This window comes from Poecilia latipinna, unplaced genomic scaffold (assembly GCF_001443285.1).
Source record: "Poecilia latipinna isolate Pla-1442-1.1 unplaced genomic scaffold, P_latipinna-1.0 Scaffold2661, whole genome shotgun sequence".
NCBI classification, from domain to species: domain Eukaryota; kingdom Metazoa; phylum Chordata; class Actinopteri; order Cyprinodontiformes; family Poeciliidae; genus Poecilia; species Poecilia latipinna.
The window spans coordinates 1-18,846 of record NW_015115277.1 but is presented as its reverse complement, the minus strand read 5'-3'; the positions used below and the strand labels follow the sequence as shown (position 1 = coordinate 18,846).

Genomic DNA, 18,846 nt, shown 5'->3' with positions numbered 1-18,846 from the left:
ATTTTTTTTCCAGCATCTTTGTTGTCTGTTCCCCAAAATAAAAGTACTTTTCAAGAAATAACAAAAGTTCATGATGTGGAAATATATCTAAGATATAGATATCTTAAACAAGAGTTTGTCTGTTTCAAAATAAAGCTTCACATCATCTGTTAAAGCAAATAGAAGAAGACACACCCTGTGTTGCTCGCTTATTCGCATTCCTTGGCTGAAACACACGAAGCCAAGTCATCATGTTCAGCTCCCATCAGATAAATGTGAAGGAGTGCATGTCTGAAAGGGGCCATACAAGAAGTCATCAGTGACAGGCTGCAGCCCTCTGACCCTGCTGGATATGCGATCCTTCGCAGGAAAGACAAGGAAGAAGACTGCAAGGTCCTCCAAGTCGAGTCAGACAGAGGAACGTCAGTGGGCTGACCGCACAGATGTGCATTAATATACAGACATATGGTCTGACCTGGGCGGAAACACTTTAACTATGCTGCAAACATGATACACAAACAAAAACCTTCTACTGAGAGAAGATTTCAGCTATGACATTTAAAAATCTAACTGCAACTTTTGCAGAATATTTGAGCTAAAAGGGCTTGTGAAACCTGATTCAAGGAGATAAAATGTTTGTTTTTGTGGTTTACATAAAGTTTGTCCACTTTTTAATGTTTTTTTCCACATTCTAATCCCAAACTTCAATGTATTTTGTCAGGATTTTATGTGACACACCAACACAAAATGATTCAGAACTTTCAAGTGGAAGTTTAATGATAAATGTTTTTTTTGTTTTGTTTTGTTTAATTTTTCTGTAAGATGAAAACTGAAACATGTGGTGTACTTTTGTATTCACCTCACTTGAACCAGTTCTTTGCAATTACAGAAACTGTAGTAGAAAAGAATCTCCACAGTATAAAGCTGTTGGACAAATTATATTAACGCATAAAAATGCTTTTTATTTTAACTCAGGTTGTGTGTTTGGGTTTGTTTTATCTCTTGCTTGTCTATGGTTTTTGTGATGTTGCTTTTCATTAAGTTTCTTGAATGCAATTGATTTGAGGGGATGTATTTCAGATTAATTAGGCTGACAAATCTCCCAACCCACGTCATAATTAGTTAAAGTTCTTAAAAATTTAAATTTTGACTTTGAAATTATAAGTCGTAATGTTATGTTTGTGCCTTCATATCTCATAATTCCGATATTAAAAATCAAAGCTATTGGTTTGATTACTCTCATAATTATGACTGTCACAAAAAAATTATGTCTATAATTATATTTTGAAGGTTAAGACTTTCCGTGCAGCGTCATAAAAGTCGCCTGAAAGTGTTTATGTATTTTTTTTATGTGCAAAATCGTCTAATCGTAATTTTCTGTTGAATTCAACACATGGCCTGTAGAGGGCAGCAGCTCCCGTTCCCTGCCCAACATCGACCGCAAATCTCCCAAGAACAAAGCAGAAGAAGGTCGCCATCTTTGAAATTCGCAGCAGGTTTGTTGCAGCGCAATATTTGAATTAAGTCTGGTTTAATTTACATAACAGTGAAATAAGCTGCATGGCCAGCCGAAATATGCACCAAGCGAGGATGCTTGGTGCCAACTCTCCTCAGCCGGGGAGGCGAGGGACGGACTCCCCGGCCTCGTCGGAGCCGACGCCGGCGAACAAAGGCAGCCCGGCCCCGCCGCAGCAACAGTCTCCCGCGGCCGAGCAGAGCGAAGGAGCCGCGGAGGAAACGGGGGAAGGCCCGTCGAAAATGACTCTGGATATAGCAAGTTTTCGGAAGCCCGGAGAGAAGACGTTCACCCAGCGCTCCCGCCTCTTTGTCGGCAGTTTGCCGCTGGATATCACGGAGGAGGAGTTCAAAAACCTGTTCGCTAAATATGGGAACATTAACGAGGTGTTCATCAACAGGGAGCGGGGATTTGGATTCGTTTGCTTGGTATGTTCATAACTGCACCTAGGTGTTTCAATTTGCCTTTGTTTTTAATAAGTATTTTTGTTTAAATTAATTTGTATGCGTTTCTCAGCCTTTTATGGGTTATTGGGATTTGATCTCAAAATACCAGGAGAATATTATTCACTATCCAGTATGAATTTAGTTCCCACAAGTTTGACCCGGAAGTGATCCGCGCCATCTTAGTAGGCAAGTGCATGTGCCATACATAGCAGACCCATAAGTTTCAACGAACAAAAGATGTCAAAAATAATGTTTTGATGGGAACCAGGCCAGAGCTAGTTATAAGCTTGTGGCTAGTTTGTTGCTGTCATAGCAACTCCATCGCTACTGTCTGCCAAAATGGCTGCCGGTTACGAAGTTCACAGAAGAGTGAGATCACATGAGAACTGTGTATTTTAGTATTTATTATTGAACATTCATTTTATGGTTAATGCATATTATTTAGCTATGTTGTTGCTAAATGTATAACTTTTTAAATGATAGTTATTATATGTTACAATTTTTACAAAATATTTTTGAGTTTTAAACAAGATTTTTAAATGTTGAATCCATATATCACTTTAATTTCACAATTTATTTGTGTTGGTCTTCCACAATAATTTGAAAATAAATTATGTATTATTATAAGTAGCAGACATTTATTAAAGTGAAGTCACTCGTAAAAACAAACTTGTTTTAAAAATATTCAAAAACTGTTAGACATTATTTTTGGTTGTAGTTAAAAACATCTGTTATGAATAGTTGATTGCAGCTTTAAAAAGTTGAGTTGGAGGTTCAGTTTATTATTGGTTACCCTGAATGCTAATCCACCATTGTTTTGCAGGAAACCCGAACTCTGGCGGAGATCGCTAAAGTCGAGCTGGACGGGTCGGTTCTGAACAACAGAGCACTAAAGGTCCGCTTTGCGACACATGGAGCTGCACTCAAAGTCCGCAATCTGCTGCCAGTAGTGACAAACGAACTACTTGAAGAAGTAGGTTTGAGGTGAAACTGAACACTAAATAAGGGCGGACCTCTATGCAACCATAGTTGATTAAAAAAGAAACGCCAAAAACCTGTGTGTATCCTCAGGCGTTTTCTCAGTTTGGACCTGTGGAGCGGGCCGTCGTTGTGACGGACGACCGCGGCCGTTCCACTGGGAGAGGCATCGTTGAGTTTGCAAGCAAAGTCGCCGCCCGTAAAGCCCTGGAGCGCTGCAACGAGGGAGCGATGCTGCTGACGACGTAAGCGTTAACAGAATGAAAACTCTTTATGTCTCTTTCAGTTTCAGATTCGCACAGCGTATAAATGGATGAACTTTAGAGAAATAAAACGCAGGATTTGTACGGGTGCTTGAATATCTATTAGGTGTCTTAAAGGTTTGGAAACAGCTCAGTTTTGAAACAAAGTACAAGCTAATGTTTGATTAAAAGCTTAAATCTGGAAAACCTTATTTGCAGTTGAAACCAGATATTTTGATACCCCTAATAAAACCTTTTATTTCTCACTGTTTGAAGTTAATCAGATTCAACTTTTCTTGTTTTAGGTCAGTTAGAATCACCAAAATCATTTCTTTTTGCATAATGTGAAAAAACTTAGCATGAAAATTTTTTAGAAGCTTATTTTGTACCTTTCTTTCCTCCTGTGTGTTTGTGTTTAATTTGAGCAGGAAGATAATTTTCCTTAACACGATTTGTTTGGGTTGTTCAAATGTAATAATGATGATCTATTATTGAATTTGATAAATGTTTTGTTCTTGGTACAAGGTGTGGTGAGAGAAACATTTCAAAACATAAAAATGTAGTTATATTTTAGTTTGCTTTGCCCCTGCTTTATAATGTAGAATAATGTCACAAGACATTATTAATAACAGTAATAAATTATATGTTATGGTGAATGGAAATGGTCTTTTTTTAGTTCTTTGGTGGTGTTTTTATCTCCAAAGTGTGGTGCGTGAAAAGTTTGAAAACTAATCTTGAAAATGCTTGAAAAGTGCTTGAATTTTACTGTGGGAAAAGTGAAAATGGAGGCTAAAATATGTCATGTTGACGATCTCAGTACTCCATGTCCCACCATCGTGGAGCCAATGGAGCATCTGGACGATGAAGATGGTCTCCCTGAAAAGATTCTGCCAAAAACTCCAAAGTATTACAAGTAAGCAATATTTATTCATCTATTTATTGATTTCTTTTGGTTTATGTTGCGTCTGCGATTACATCACTTTCTTATTCCGCCAGAGAGCGGGAGCAGCCGCCCCGATTCGCCCAGCCCGGCACGTTCGAGTTCGAATACGCGTCTCGCTGGAAAGCGCTGGACGAGATGGAGAAGCAGCAGCGAGAGCAGGTCGACCGAAACATCAAGGAGGCCAGAGAGAAACTGGAGGCGGAGCTGGAGGCCGCCAAGAACGAACATCAGCTCATGTTGATGAGACAAGGTGCGAAGCGATGGGTGTTCGTCTGTTTCTCTGTAGGGTGTAACGTTTTAAAACGTCCCCCCTTTTCTTCTTCTTCTCATTAGATCTAATGAGACGTCAGGAGGAACTGCGGCGGCTGGAGGAGCTGCGCAACCAGGAGCTGCAAAGACGAAAGCAGATAGAAATGAGGTGAAGAAGAATCTCGAGGAAGAAATTGGCATCTAATCCTACTGGATAATCCCATTATTTAATTGAATATAAATTTAGTTAAAGCTAATGCTGCAGAAAAGTCTTTCTATTAGCGATGTTTTAGATCAGCTGGTGATAGAAAGCTATATTAGGAAAACGAACCTAGTGAGGGGATTCTCATGCTGCTGCGTTGTTTTTATCGGATTAGTTTGGCTTCCGTCTGAACGCTGTGTGTCGTTAGGCATGAGGAGGAGCGACGGAGGAGAGAGGAGGAGATGATGAGGCACAGGGAGCAGGACGAGCTGAGACGCCAGCCTGACGGCGGCGGTGGCAGCGGCTTCGTTCCAAACTACCATGAAAACGTGAGTACAAACGTTTGGTCTTCACCAACTCATTCAGAAGAGATGAAACGAAGACAAAGTCAGTGTCGTATTTTTTTTTTATTATGACCTGAGTTGGTTATACTGCACAACAAAAACACTTTTTATTTGGTTTGTTTATTTTTGTTGAGTCAGTTATTGATGTTAAATAAAAAAACTGACCGAATATGATCAGAATTTTTTTATTTTTTTACTATTTTCTCCACTTATTGTTCCTTCAGAGCATAAATAAGTATCAATAAATTCAAAAATATAACTAAATGCAGATACTCTGTGCAATTTAGTAATATGTCGCATTTTTTAAAGTGAATATTTATGATTGTGACGCATGAATGCTCTGCCATGCAGACACTGTCCTGCAAAACTATTTATTACCTTAAAATAAGTAACAGTGTTTATTTATCTTCATCGTTATCACAATAGTGCTGCAAAATTTGGAAGTAAAAATGTTTAACATGACCAAATGTCTTTAATAAAATATAATTTATTAATGTTATTTGACCCATAATGTTATTTGTAAAGTTTGGGTTCCTGCTGTATGAACTGTGCATAATTTCATCTGGTAATGAAGCACATTCTTGAACACATTCTTAGAACAAAGATTATCAGATTTATTTTCTCTTTTGCCTTTGATGAAAGAGGCAATAGTTTGTGACCCAGCTTCTGTCGGATCAGTTGTGTGGCGGTGCACAGCTTTCCCACACATATTCAGAGTATTTATCTATTTTTCATAAAATGTAGGAAAGAGGAGTTTGTTTCCTACTTTGTCTTTAATTTAAACAGAAATGAGTCTGGTATCATTTGCTGAAAGGCAGATCTTGAACAAACTGTTCTGGTTGGACAAATAAAAACACCTAAATGAGCACTTATTACTCCAGTGGAGACGCTGACCACTTCCTGTCTGTGTTTGTGTTCTGTTGTTACTTTTTGTCTCAATGTCTATGAGGAAATGAATTCACAACTCTTGAACATCTCTGAACAGTGTAAAAACTCTGATGATTTTTGCTGTTCTTTTATGTCTTTGTAGCACTTTTCAAACACTTTTGTTTGTTGCACATCACCCTTTCTCCATAAGAGAGTAAAGCAACAAGTCCATTTAATTCAGTGTGTAAATCTCAGTAGTAATTAGCGGTAATGTCTAGAACAACCACTAGAGGGCGTAAGTGGCGACCAGAAACTTTCCATTTTTGCTCGTCCTCTGACTCTTTGACAAGGTAAACATGCTTAAGCATTGGAGTTATGTAAAATAAATAATAATCTGCTCATATTTCCTGCTTCTTAACATTAGATTTTGTTTCTCTGGGTTTCTAATTCTTGATTTATACTCTGTGTATTTATCCTTATGTAACTTTTCATCAGGGTTTAATTTGATTTTCCACTAGATTTTTTTGTTTTGGTATTAAAGTTTTTCTTCCGACTCAGATATTATTTGTGTGATTTTTGTACATGAGTTATTCTGAGCATTTCATTCACACATATAAGTGATAAAATTCATTTTATATCTTTAACTCTAGCTTTTTTTAGTTAATTTTAAAACACATCTAACTAACTATACTGATACTTTACACTTGAATGTGTGAAATACAAGTTATGTAGTTAAATTACTCTAATTACTAGGTGTAGTTTTTCATAATTTTAACAATTTGAACTGGAGAATACTTGGTTTTGTTAAGAATTTTCTTATAGCTCCCTAACTTTCTAATATTAATACTTTGACATTGCTATCAGAAAGTGTTGCTGCTGTCTTATTTCTTCATTTTGCTTCACTGTTGACTGCATTAGGTAAGGTATGAATTAAAGATATTCTCAAGTTGTTGTAAGAGATTAATTATCAAGTTATTTTCAGTTATAAAATCTCTTATTTTTGCATTTAGAAGCTTCCTCTAAAATCAGACATTATTGACAATTCTGCGTTCCAGCTGGGGAAAAAATATTGAATCCCCTGCTGATTGGATAAGTCTCCTAAGCTGTAGATATGTAAACCCTCCTTAGTTTTTATATTTCTTATACATTAGTGTAAAGAGACTAATGTATAAGTCTCTTTACACTAATAAAACCAGATAAATACATGACACCAGGTAAAAAACAGATTTTAGATTATTTTCTCAAAGTAACAGCCGGTGTTGTGGCTCCCAGATATTTCTGACTTTACAATCTGCACATCCTGGACTGGTTGCAAGACCATCAGTAAGAAATTTGATGAGAAGCCGAAAAATGCTGCATTTAGAAATGGAAGAACTATGAGTATAAGATGCCCTCTATCTGGAACTGCATGCAAGAGCTGGACCCCAGTTCGTCTGCTTTCGGTGGGTGACGGCTTCAAATCATCGTATTGGGCGTTCTTCAATCAGCCAGATGAGCAGAAGATCAGACCTGCTGAGTCTTAAAGAAAATTATCAGCTGAGGATTTGAGCTACGAAGGAACAAAACAAAATCCCTCCTGTGATGTTTCCAAACCTGCTGACCAGCTGAACAGTTTGTCACCAACAAAAGTCGCCCAACACTTTCTGTTTTCTCCTCTTTGTTTTTCTCACCATCATCTAGTTGGTTATTTTTTGCATCAGAACAGAATGCGGCTACTGTTTGTCTTATTATTTAATTATCTGCCTAATTAGTTTGAACATGAAAATTAAGATTTCCTCTAGAAGAGAAAGAAGTTTTAACTGCATAGTGACTGAATTTCTTTGATAAAGTTTCTACATTTATTTGACCAGTTTGGTTCTTCAAAAACTTCATGCTTTTTGTCAGTTATGCATTAAAAGAAATGCTACAGCCAAGATTAATTTGCAGGAGTTTGTTCAGTAATGCTTCAGTTTTATTCTGAAGACTTTTCTTCACTTCTTTCAGAGGGAACAGGAAATGAGAGTGGGTGAGCTGGGCCCTCGTGGAGCCGGTAATATGGGAGGTACGGGCATGACTGTGCAGAGAAAATATCTTTGTGTTTCAATTTTTCTTCAGAGTTATAGCAGGAACATGAATGTACAGTATTTGATATACTTTGTAAATGAGGGAGCAAAAGATTAGAAAGCAAAGTTATTAGCAAAGATGTGGACAGTCATAATTCCAGTGAAATAAAAGCTTAAGACATCTTTGCATTTAATTGGTTTTGGATTAATTAGATGCACAATAACATCTTGCTAAGTGGAGAATGAAGGACAGAGACCAAGTATAATCTTTTTTTATTTTATTTTTTAAATAAATTAGTCAAAAGATGACATAAAAACGCAGGATTGCACATCACCTTTATAAATACTTTTTTTTTTATCAAAGTCTACGGGCGCATCGAGGTTTATCTTGTTTGAAATGTGTTTGTCATTTTCTTGTCATTCTGTGCTTCACATTTTTATGCTTTTATTGTTTGACACATCTTCATCTGTCAGCATATTTTTACACATCACCTAAAACCTTCACATGTATAGAAAAGGGTTTCTTATTGTTTCAATACAAGAAAATGGATGTTTGTATGTTTAAGAGTGATTAGCAGCTCCTTTAATTGACGAGTTGGGACTGAAAAAGCTGCGGTTTCACATCTACAGTATCAGCTCTGGCTATGAAACTGATATAATTATACTAACTCTACTAAATTACTACATTAAAGACATAAGCCTGGTTGACATTTTCTCCTTTCATATTTGTAATGAAAATGAATCGCATTCCTGTTTTAAATCTGTGCTGTTTTGTTACCGAACTTATGCATAAAGAGAATCATCGTTTCATTGGGTTTTGGAAAACCTCTTCTCCACTATCAAGTGGTTCTTGTCCGGTTCGATTCTGGGGAAGTTGGGTACATCTCTGTTGGCTGTGTGTTCCTGGGCCTTGAGCCAGATATTTGCATTAACCTTGGGCAGCTAGTTTAGTTGTGGATTTCCCTGTCCAGTTGACGTTGTCTGCTCTCTTCTCCCACAATTGGTGAAAAGATTGGACCTCAAGGTTTGACCATAGAAATCTCAGCTTCCATCCCGCCAAGTGCTTTGATCTCATCATCGATTGAAAATGGTACTTAAGATGTTTGAGGAGTCTACAAGTACCGCTTTTGTTCATCCACTGATGGATGATTGATCAAATGGGGTATTTTGAAAATCAAATCGCTTGTGTGCAATGCCCTTCTTGGCCAACAAAAGGGAGGAACTGCGCAGCTTTGTTTTTGGTGTGATGAACTGCAGAGTGTCAGGCCTGGGCAGTGGTTCTAATATATAAAAAAATAATGCAGGTTTGTGTCTCCCGACACAGGAGGGATCCACCTCTCATCCTCTGAGAATTTTTTTCTGGGTGGGAGAAGATTTAAATCTGATTCAGGAGGAGCAGCGTTGTTTTGAAACAGTACACCAACTATTAACCATCAAAGGAATCCAGAGTTGGTCGTGGGACTTAATTGTCAAGTCTACTTATTGTGTTTGGAGATTATTTCAAGAGTTGTCTGGTCCTTGTATGAAGAAAGCATGGGCTGTGTACTTGTCCAAAGATGAGCTTGTTAAAAGTTTCTTTCCAATGTTTTGATACGTAAAATGAAGCAGGAGGTGGATTGGCAGATGGGGACTTCATCAGCGGTTAAATGCAGCATCCATGTGCATGGCGTCACATTGTATTGTTTTGGTCCAATCTAGAAACCAAAAGTGGCTAAAATGAACTTCCATACAGGGTTGACGTAACCTGCTAATGCTCTTCATGGATGAGAGAAATCTTCATTGGACTGTAGTACAACAGGAGGCCATTTTTAAGGGGTTCAGTGAGTTGTTTTTGAGGAGCATTTTTGGATTTTGTCACAAACTGCCATTGAAGAAAGAAAGCCTTCTGGTTGGTGCTGCCAAAATGAACCAAATCAGCTTTTGAAAACCGTTGGTGAAAGTATATCAATAACATCACTGCTCCACTGTAGTAGAGTAATTATATTACATTTGCTTCTTTATCTTACTGTTGGTTTGCTTTGATACCTTTAAACCATTTTGTTACTCTTGCGTTGAATCCTCCTCGGATGTTACTCGTCTTGCCACCTCTTGTTACTTCTCTCCTTTTCTCTATTCCCTGTGGCTACTGTGATGTGCAATCCAGCGGTTAAATGCAGCATCCATGTGCATGGCGTCACATTTTATTGTTTTAAAGAACAGTTCACTCTCACTCTGTTTAATAATGTAGCTGAAGTCAACAATATAGCGTAGTTTATCAAATGTTTTATTTCCAATTATAGGATTGACTTGATGCAGAGTTTTTAATACCTATAATCTTTTACAGTTTTACTCTGCACAAAGCGTTTTAGTTTGATCAAATTGTAACAGAAACTAGTTTTAATTTGCAGTATACATGAAGTAGTTCCAGACGAAACAGACTGATGAACCAATAATCTGTTGTTTTGCGTGTAGATGGGTTTAACCAGGCCTCTGGAGGGCCCACTGGTAACCAGGGGCAAATGATGGGCGTGAGTGGAAGGGGAGGAGCCATTGCCCCAGAGGGAACATCAAATATGGGGACACCTATGATGTCAGAGAATGGAGCCATGGTAACGTATCTAAAAAAACCGCTTGTCTGTTCATTAATATGATCGGGTTCAAAAACAGCACGAGGTTTCTTTGCATTGTGTTGAGAAAACTTTAGTGGAGCTCTCAAATATCGGAACCAAAACGGATATTAGTATCTTTACCACTTTCTCTCATAATCCACAAATCTAACCTTTGTGGAATAGATGCAAGAAGAAGTCTATTGCTAAAAAAGCCACATAGGGGACAAAGCAAACATGTAGAAGAAGGTGATCTGGCCAGAGGAGACCAAAAGTGACAGCTGGCCAAAGTTGGTGGGAAGATGGATGGAGCTAAAAACAGGGCAGACCTTGAAAAACACCTGCAAAGGACATGAAACTGGGACAGAGGCTCACCATGATCCCAAACATCCAGGCAGAGCTACGGGAGCATTTCCTGTTAGAATGGCTCAGCCAAAACTAAATCTAGTTGGAGAATTTCTGATATTCAGAAAGTGTCCATATAAAAACCTCACGCAGTCTGAGATATTTTGCAAAAACTTCCATCTGTAAAAATGGAAAGTTTTTGGAGATCCTAAAAGACTTACAGCAAACTGTGATTGGATGAAGACTTGAGTCAGTTAGGCCTGACACCATTACAAATTTTCCAGAAGTTATCACGATAAACTATACCTTTAATATTGTTGTTTTAAGACCATTTTTAAGTAATATAATGGTAATGACAAAATAATGCAAGAACGTATTCTCCAAGATCATGAACATTTAACATGGGAACTGGAAGACATTTTAAATACCCAAAATAAATAAAACGGCAAATAAAATAAATTAAGAAGTCTTTGTAAACAAAATTGACCTTCAAAATATGCGCTGGTTGAGACCAAAACACCAAACTGAAGACTTTTGTCATCCAGTTTTTGGTAGAAAGAGAGAAAAAAGAGAAATTATTGAGTTTGTTTGTTAATCAAGCCATTAATTAATTTATTGATTATTGTGACAGGCCTAGTCAGAATACTGAATATAAATTATATATGATGAACATAAATCCATCACCTTTGCAGTTACATGCTACTTTTTTTAAAAAACATCTTACACTAAAGTTTCTGCTGGTAAATGTGAAATGTTTGAGGTAAATATAGTTCTGCAAAGCACTGTTGATTAAAAAGTAGAAGCTGTTTTTCAAAAATAAGTCTCGAAGGAAATGTTAAGTTTCTTTCACTAATGGTCGTTTTTTTTTTCCTTTTCTTTTCTCCTTTGGGGGTCACCTTTCTTTTTCCCCCTTTTCACTTGGATGGTGACAATTGGATCAAACTCAACCTTGACTGAACTTTGACCTCGATTTATAAAATACCTCTACGACCCTCACCACTCCATGACTCCTTACCACTGCTCCTTGATTCTCGTTAACCAACCCCTGTTGCCCTCAGCGTAACGATAGGTACCCTCAGGGCGGATCAATGGGCGGTCGATCGGAGGTCGAGTCCCCAAAGCAACAGCAGCAGCCATTGGGGCCGCAGGGTGGACCAGCTCCAGGATATAGCAGAGGCAGTCCAAGTCCGGGAGTCTTTGACGGCCCAAATAGCAAACGCCGCCGATACTGACGTCTAACGGTTCTCATGTGGATCAGCAGCCAGTGCAATTTCTTCTTTTTCTACACAAGACCTCGAGGTTACCCGTCACCATCATGACTCCAATTTTCTGGACAACAGAGCGGCATGTTTTTGTCCTTTTGTGGATTGACTTTTGGATTGTTCTACCAGTTTTTAGAAGATTTGGATTAAAGTCTTCGACCTTGTCATTGCAAACACACATATTGGAAATTAAAAAATATATTTTTTTCATTTTGTGGATATGCAAACAGGTTTGGGTCGGAATATAGCCTCCATTGCTTTCTAAGGTGGATTATATTAAAGGTTCAGACTTTCTGCTCCATCGTTCTCCACCTGTCAAATAGATGTTTGCTAAGCAAAAACATAGGAGGTTGATTAACTCACGGTCATTATTGCTTTTTGAGTGTTTTACTAATTTCTCCTGTAAGTCTGGCCAATATTTGTCCAGACCCATCTGCTAGTAAACTTTGATCATGTGATTAAAAAGGAAACTAAACGAGGTCCAAGAAAAAAGTGGTTAGAAGAACCAGGTGCTGGTCATTTCACCCCTTTGCCATTTTTTCTAATATTAAGCAGCTAAATTATGTTTCCAAGCCCCGTTAGCAAGTCTGTCCATGTCCACATCGTCTCTGGCCCTCGTCTCACTTCCTGGCAAAAATATATTTGCTCTCAAGTCGATATGCACTGATTAAAACAATGTTTAAAGGTTTATATTTCAAAATATGGACCATAGGTTTCATTTGAAGTCTATGTCAACACTTTGCCTTGAATGTTGGCACTAGGCTTAAGTGTGGATTTGTTTTTTAGACGAACTTTTCTATATTTAGCATCCATTTTAATTTGCAAATGTGTGCATATCCTTGTCTTGATGTTTGGAATATAAATTTTATCCAAGAAGCTTTTACTGTGTCAGATTTACAAATTAGTTTTTTGCCTTCTAGTTTTATGCATAATTTACAAAATCTAAAAAAAAAAAAAAAAAGTAAAATGAAATCATGAGTAAAATTAAAGGATTTTAGCGGTATTTGCATTCAGATTAAAAAAAAAAACTTTAAAGAAATTAACAGCTTCCACAGTGCAAAATGGAAGTAGAATGAGCAATCTGGCAAAGAGGTGAATCAGTACCTTAAGAATTTATTACCATGTTCAGAATATACTGTTACAACCTATTTAGTTAATTTTATGAACATTTCTTATCAGCTTTCGGACAGCAACACTTTTAAACTTGAATTAACATGTTTTTCATTTTGGTGCTTTTTTGTGTTGGTGTAATGTAGAGTCTGCAAGATCCTTTTATCGGTCAACTTTACACTTCCTGCTGTTTGTATAGATTTTTAAAATAAGTGATTATTCTTAACTATAGATGCGAATAATCAATTGTGCTTTTGTTATGGGGATTGTACAGTTGTACAATGACAAAGCAAGAGCATATTTGCATTATGAATGAAAGAAGCCACACCTACAGTCACTGAGTCGTCACAGGCTTTATTTACCTTCAGTGATTTTGTTTATCCAGTGCAATGATTGCGACATCTTGAACTCATCAGAGAAGTTGCTGTGGGTTCGAAATCTTGCAATTAAAAGGTTTTAAAGATTTTTTTTTTTTTTTTTTTTTTTTTGGTTTTTTTTTCTTTCTGAAACTTTTCCATGACAATGAGTACTGTGAAATCCTCCTTTTATTCATTTTGGGGATTTTATTTCTCATTTTTTGCTCAGAACTACAGAAAATGTTCTGTAGGTTTTGTGCATCTTGTATTTGATGGTCAAGAGAAATAAAATGTTTTTTTTGTCTTTATTTAAACAAACTGTTTTTGTTTTTCAAACCTGATGAACAATAAATATCATATCCATCCTTTACATGTTTGATTACAAAGCATCACTTCTAGTATTTTCATCTTGTTTTGTGTAAGTATTATAGTGAAGTGCGAGGATGGATAGCGAGACTCCTGCAAAGCTATTTTCTTTGGTTTCCTGGTTTCGTTATTTATTTTTTGGGGGGAGGGAGGACGTCAAGGAAATTTTTTGTTTAGAAAAATTGGAAAAGTTGAGCAAAGGGTGAGATTCAAACATCCTCTAAATGCAACTTCTTTCAACTAATCATAGTTTGTTGAAGATCTGCTAAGTTTCAAGACAAAAGTGTTCAGAACATGTCAGTTTTGGGCCTGCAGGAAGGAAATGCCCCCTAATTTAAACGAGTTAGGTAAGCTAGTGGATAAATCTTGAGTGAGCCCTGATCTTAAAGTCAAAGTTAATTTTACCGGTTGACAAAACTTTTACTTGAAGGATAAAACGATTCTTAACTTCATAAATTGCAATTAAACACGACTAGATAGCTTTAAAAGTGAATAAAAAGACAAGTTGGGTATTAAAAACTGAAATACTGAGTTGGTGGAAGCAGCCATGAAGGTGTTGTTGAACAATTTGATTGTTTTATCTCCAAAAGGTAACAAAATAAGAACCTAAATGCATTTTTAAAGTCTTTATTTTAACATTAACATGCTGGTTGCAATGATATGAAGTATCGCTAATAAATCTTTCAAACTTATTGAAATATTTTCTATTTTTTCTGTTGACATTCATGATATTAAACCTGAAAATCAGTGAAGACCCAATAATTTAAAGTACTTGATGTTCCCTCACCTGCTCATCGGGACATGAAGCTGTTTAGACTGAAAACGGGACGTTGGCCGACTCTCCGCTTTGGTTTTTAGTGTATTAACATCCAGACCGGGAAGAGGATTTAGCTTTTTAATGTCTGGAACGTTTTTATTTTTTCCATCCAGCTTAAATATATCTGAACATCTGGTGACTGGATCTCTCTTTCCTGCTCTTAAAAAAAAAGCTTTCTCTGTGTTTTGGGTCATTTTGTATCATCGCTTTGAATCACCTGATGATACAAATTCTCTAGTTGCTCTCATTTGTAAACTGGCTCTGCGTCTTTAAGAGGTTTTGCCATCAAAGTATTGAATATTATCGTTTGAACTGGTTTAACTGGCCACCAGAGATTATTGTGTGGATTTCAAATTATTAAGATCATCCAGTCAGACTCCTTTTAATCAGATATTTGCATATATTAAAACACATTTATTATTTAATGTTTTGCACCAAGATTTTGGGGATTTTGAGTATGTGAGCAGTTTTATTCATACTTTAAGCTTTTGTTTGACTTTGTTTAGGGTTTAAAGTATAAATTTTTGAACTATTTCAGCTGAAATGTTTCAGTTACTGAACATATTAAAAGTTTCTTACCAAGGAAAATAAATAATTTGGTGTTTTGTAAAGCATTAATTTCAGCTGAACCAGAACTTTCTGAAATATGTTTTTTCTTGGTGACAGGAGATTGTTTTATTTCATGTTTTGAATGTAACATTGTGATTTCACCCACTGTTTTCTTTTCACTTGTTTTTGCACACATATACCAATGCTCTGTTAAATTGGTGATCGGTTTTTATTAAGTTATAATTTTCCTTGTTTACTGCAGGTCCTGTGTGCCAGATGCCACTAGTAGTCCAGCCATGGAACTGGTAAATTTTTGCTTACACACATTTATATTTTTTTTTTAGACTGGATTTTACTAGTACAGAACATTAATGTTGAAGTTTGTAACTTCCAAGTCTATAAACATCAAATTTAGAAGGTTAAGGAGTTTAGTTGCACTTCTGTTGCTCCAGTAATCATCAAAACCACAAAGATTTTCTAAAAGGAAACATACAAGTGTTAAAGAATGTTTATTTTTTATTTTATTTATTTCGAACTGGTTTTTAAAAACCAAGAACAAAATAATTGGCTTACTTTTCTGTTTAAAAAAGGAGTAGGAAGAAGTGAACACTTATTTAATCCTATCGCTTATCTCGATTTAATTCAATATATCACTTTCTGACTCATTAATTATCAAAAATATGTAGTTAAAACCATGTTCTAATATTTATGTGCCTTTTCAATATACTGTCTATTACACAGACAAGATGGTTACAAACTAACTCATAACAAGACAAGAAAATCTACGGATAGTAATAATAATGAGAATTGTAAGAAAATGGTTGTGTTGATTTTAACTTCTATTAGCCTACTTCATGTCGTGTGACAGGTTCTGGTTAAAATACTTCTACAGATCTGGCAGCTAAGATGGGATATTTTTTTTATTTTTTATCCTGTAAAAAATGAAGTGATTTTCTGCTGATAATATCTTTAATATTAGAATTAATTTAATCTGAAACATTTAAATGTGGCAGAAACAAATAAAAACAAATAAAAACGAACAAATTAGTTTGGGGGAAATGCTTTTTTCTCCAGATGCAGGTAAGGTTTATTTTTTACTGGTTTCATTTGACACCAGAAAGCCGTCCGGACCAAGCAGGACTTGGGACATCGATGTTGAGCTGTTTTGCTGTCACTTTAATAGTTTATTAAATTAATTGTATTGTTTCTCTACTGAATAAAATCGATTAAAACATTATTTATTGTACTGCTTATTTTTTGTATTAAATCTAAAAAAAATTTCTAGCCGATCTTTGGGTTATTTACACAAAGGGCTAATTCATGTTACGAAGCAGCAGCTACATGTGAAACATCACATTTCCTTCTGACCTTTAAAGAACCTCTTGGGTCAAACTGATGCGTCAAAGGAGAAGAAGAAGAAGACGGAGGGATGTTTGGAGACATGAAGGGGGACGTGTTACTTTTCTTCGCCATGCCCAAGGCTGCTCATTACCAACAGGAGGGGAGCTAATCATTGAAGTGATCCAGTTTAACGTGGGGAATGAATACTTCTCTGTTCTTCACTTTGTGGCCTCGTTCTTCTTTAGCCCACTTTCTGGCCCACTTCTGTTTATGAAAGAAGATTGGTTTGTTTTTGTTGTTCAACCAAAGTGCAAAGCAGCTGTTTGTATTATTTTAAAACGCTTTCCGGAATATTCTAGCCATTTTAAAATGGAAACTTTTCTGATGTTGCCTTTTTACAGACTTGATCGAGTGGCCTACATTAAACGACTATAGCCTACTTCCTAATTAGTGCTGTTCATAACAGTTCCCAGAAATTTCACATTTTGTCATATTTTATCATTCAGTTCTCAGTCCAGGGGATTTTTTGTCGTCTGTACATTTCCCGTATCAAACCAGCGCTACAAGACATTGATAAATATAATCCCAGAGATTAAAATGCTGCTCTGCTCGTATATATCGGCAACATAAGATAATCGATTATTAATATGATTGACATTAAAGTGACTTAAAGAATTATTCTTGAGTTTTTTTTAACGCTTTTTGTGTAAATGAGCAACATGAAATATAGGAAAGGTTGTAAAGTGAAATGAAAAGATAACGGCGTAGTAGAGCCATTGTATATGGCAAAAAATACATTTTTAGATTAATCTCAGAAAAGAAAAACCAGGACATTTCTGAGGTTTAAAAGTTGAAAATTTGCCAGAAGAAACTCAGAAACTTTGAGATTAATCTCTGGGGGAAAAAAATGGAGATTGTTGAGAAAAAAATTTTAAATTTGAGAAATGTTCTTAAAAAACTTGCAAATGTATGACCTTAGAAAAAATTGCCAAAAAATATGAGTTTCAAAAGTAGAAATGAAACTCAGAAATTTCCAAGTTTTTTTCTGTAAATGTCTGAGATTAATCTAAACATTTTTGACTTTTATGGAGGTTAACTCTTTTTTTCTATCTTCTATAATGCGCCATGGTATAAAAAATATTTGTGTTATTCTTGTTTATTCTTGTCCCGGGTCTCTTCTGGCCTTTTGGCTACTTCTGATTAGGTGAACTGCCTTGTCTGTAGGTTTGTACTTTTTTTCCCCCGGACGACAGAAATTGAAACTTTAAGCTTTAAGATGTTTAATGTTTGAGAAATTGTTTTAACCTGCTTTAAATTTCTCCACAACGTTTTCCCTGACCGGTCTATGAGCACCAGAGTCCCTACAGTTATCCCTAATTTTTCCGTTTTTATTTGTAAAAATGTTGGAAAAACGCCTGATCTTTGTTCCGTGTCTATATTTTGTGTTTGTTTCACATGAAATCAAAATAAAAACATTGAAGTTTACAGTGGTAAAGTGACGCAATGGGAACATCTTGGGTCGTTTTAATGACATGTTCGCGACTTTTCCTCATTACTTTAATAGTTTTTTCATGTACCAGTGCAGATTTAGACCGTTGTTCGTAAAGATGTCCAGACCCAGTAGCTCCAATCTGATTATCGGCTATTTGAATGGGCCGGTTTAGGTAAAAATAGTGGAGACCTATTTTTTGCAGCGCCACGGCGCCGCCTCCGCGCCGTGCGTAAAGACGCATTAAGAATTGGCACAGCGGCTGTTAATCCAAACAGCAGTTGCTTGTGGTTACAGCTCAGCCTCTCACTGATGGCGCTCTGGGAGAAAGGACGTCAGCTGTGTTGCTTTTGCCTTTAACTTTATTTATAAAGTTGATCAGATTCTCTCCTGACGCCACGTTTTTGTTTTTGTCTTTTTTTTTTTTTTTTTTGTTTCAGTTGGTTTTTGCTGAAATGTCTCGCGTGTTGACGACACGGAGGTTATTAATGGGATTTCTCTCCCCGCTGCGTCACCTATGGACAGCTGGACACTGAGGCGTTGGGACTGAATGGATAACATGTCTCCGCAGCAGCAGCAGCAGCAGCAGGACGGCCTGAGCTGCGCCGGACAGCAGGACAACAAACGGGTGAGATTTCCAGCCTGGGGAGTTTAAAATTGAAATGTTGTGTTTGATATTGTTGGTTGTGGCGCCACTTGGCTTCCACATGAATGAGTTGTATCTGTGTGTTGGGACAGAAGGTAGGTTAGAGTTCAGGACTTTCACTAAAGTGATACCGGCATCTTCTAGGAATTGCGTTAGGGTCGACCTGGGGGGG

At 36.7% G+C, this 18,846-nt stretch overlaps 1 protein-coding gene across 4 annotated transcripts; it reads left to right on the top strand.

Moving 5' to 3' along the window:
- The first annotated feature begins 1,411 nt into the window (after positions 1–1,411).
- On the top strand, positions 1,412–18,685 carry LOC106938661 (paraspeckle component 1-like). Of its 4 annotated transcripts, XM_015020788.1 has the most exons (10): positions 1,418–1,923; positions 2,765–2,914; positions 3,013–3,164; positions 3,979–4,074; positions 4,158–4,354; positions 4,438–4,522; positions 4,764–4,884; positions 7,750–7,807; positions 10,260–10,396; positions 11,797–13,836. In XM_015020788.1, the coding sequence occupies exons 1-10, from the start codon at positions 1,540–1,542 to the stop codon at positions 11,968–11,970; spliced, it is 1,554 nt and encodes a 517-aa protein (XP_014876274.1). In that variant the 5' UTR covers positions 1,418–1,539; the 3' UTR covers positions 11,971–13,836. The 4 variants fall into 4 exon arrangements, with proteins under 4 accessions (XP_014876276.1, XP_014876277.1, XP_014876275.1 ...); XM_015020790.1 differs by lacking the exons at positions 7,750–7,807; positions 10,260–10,396; positions 11,797–13,836 and adding exons at positions 15,461–15,503; positions 18,469–18,685 and having other exon boundaries at positions 1,412–1,923; XM_015020791.1 differs by lacking the exons at positions 7,750–7,807; positions 10,260–10,396; positions 11,797–13,836 and adding exons at positions 15,461–15,503; positions 16,575–17,215 and having other exon boundaries at positions 1,412–1,923.
- Positions 18,686–18,846: the final 161 nt, after the last annotated feature.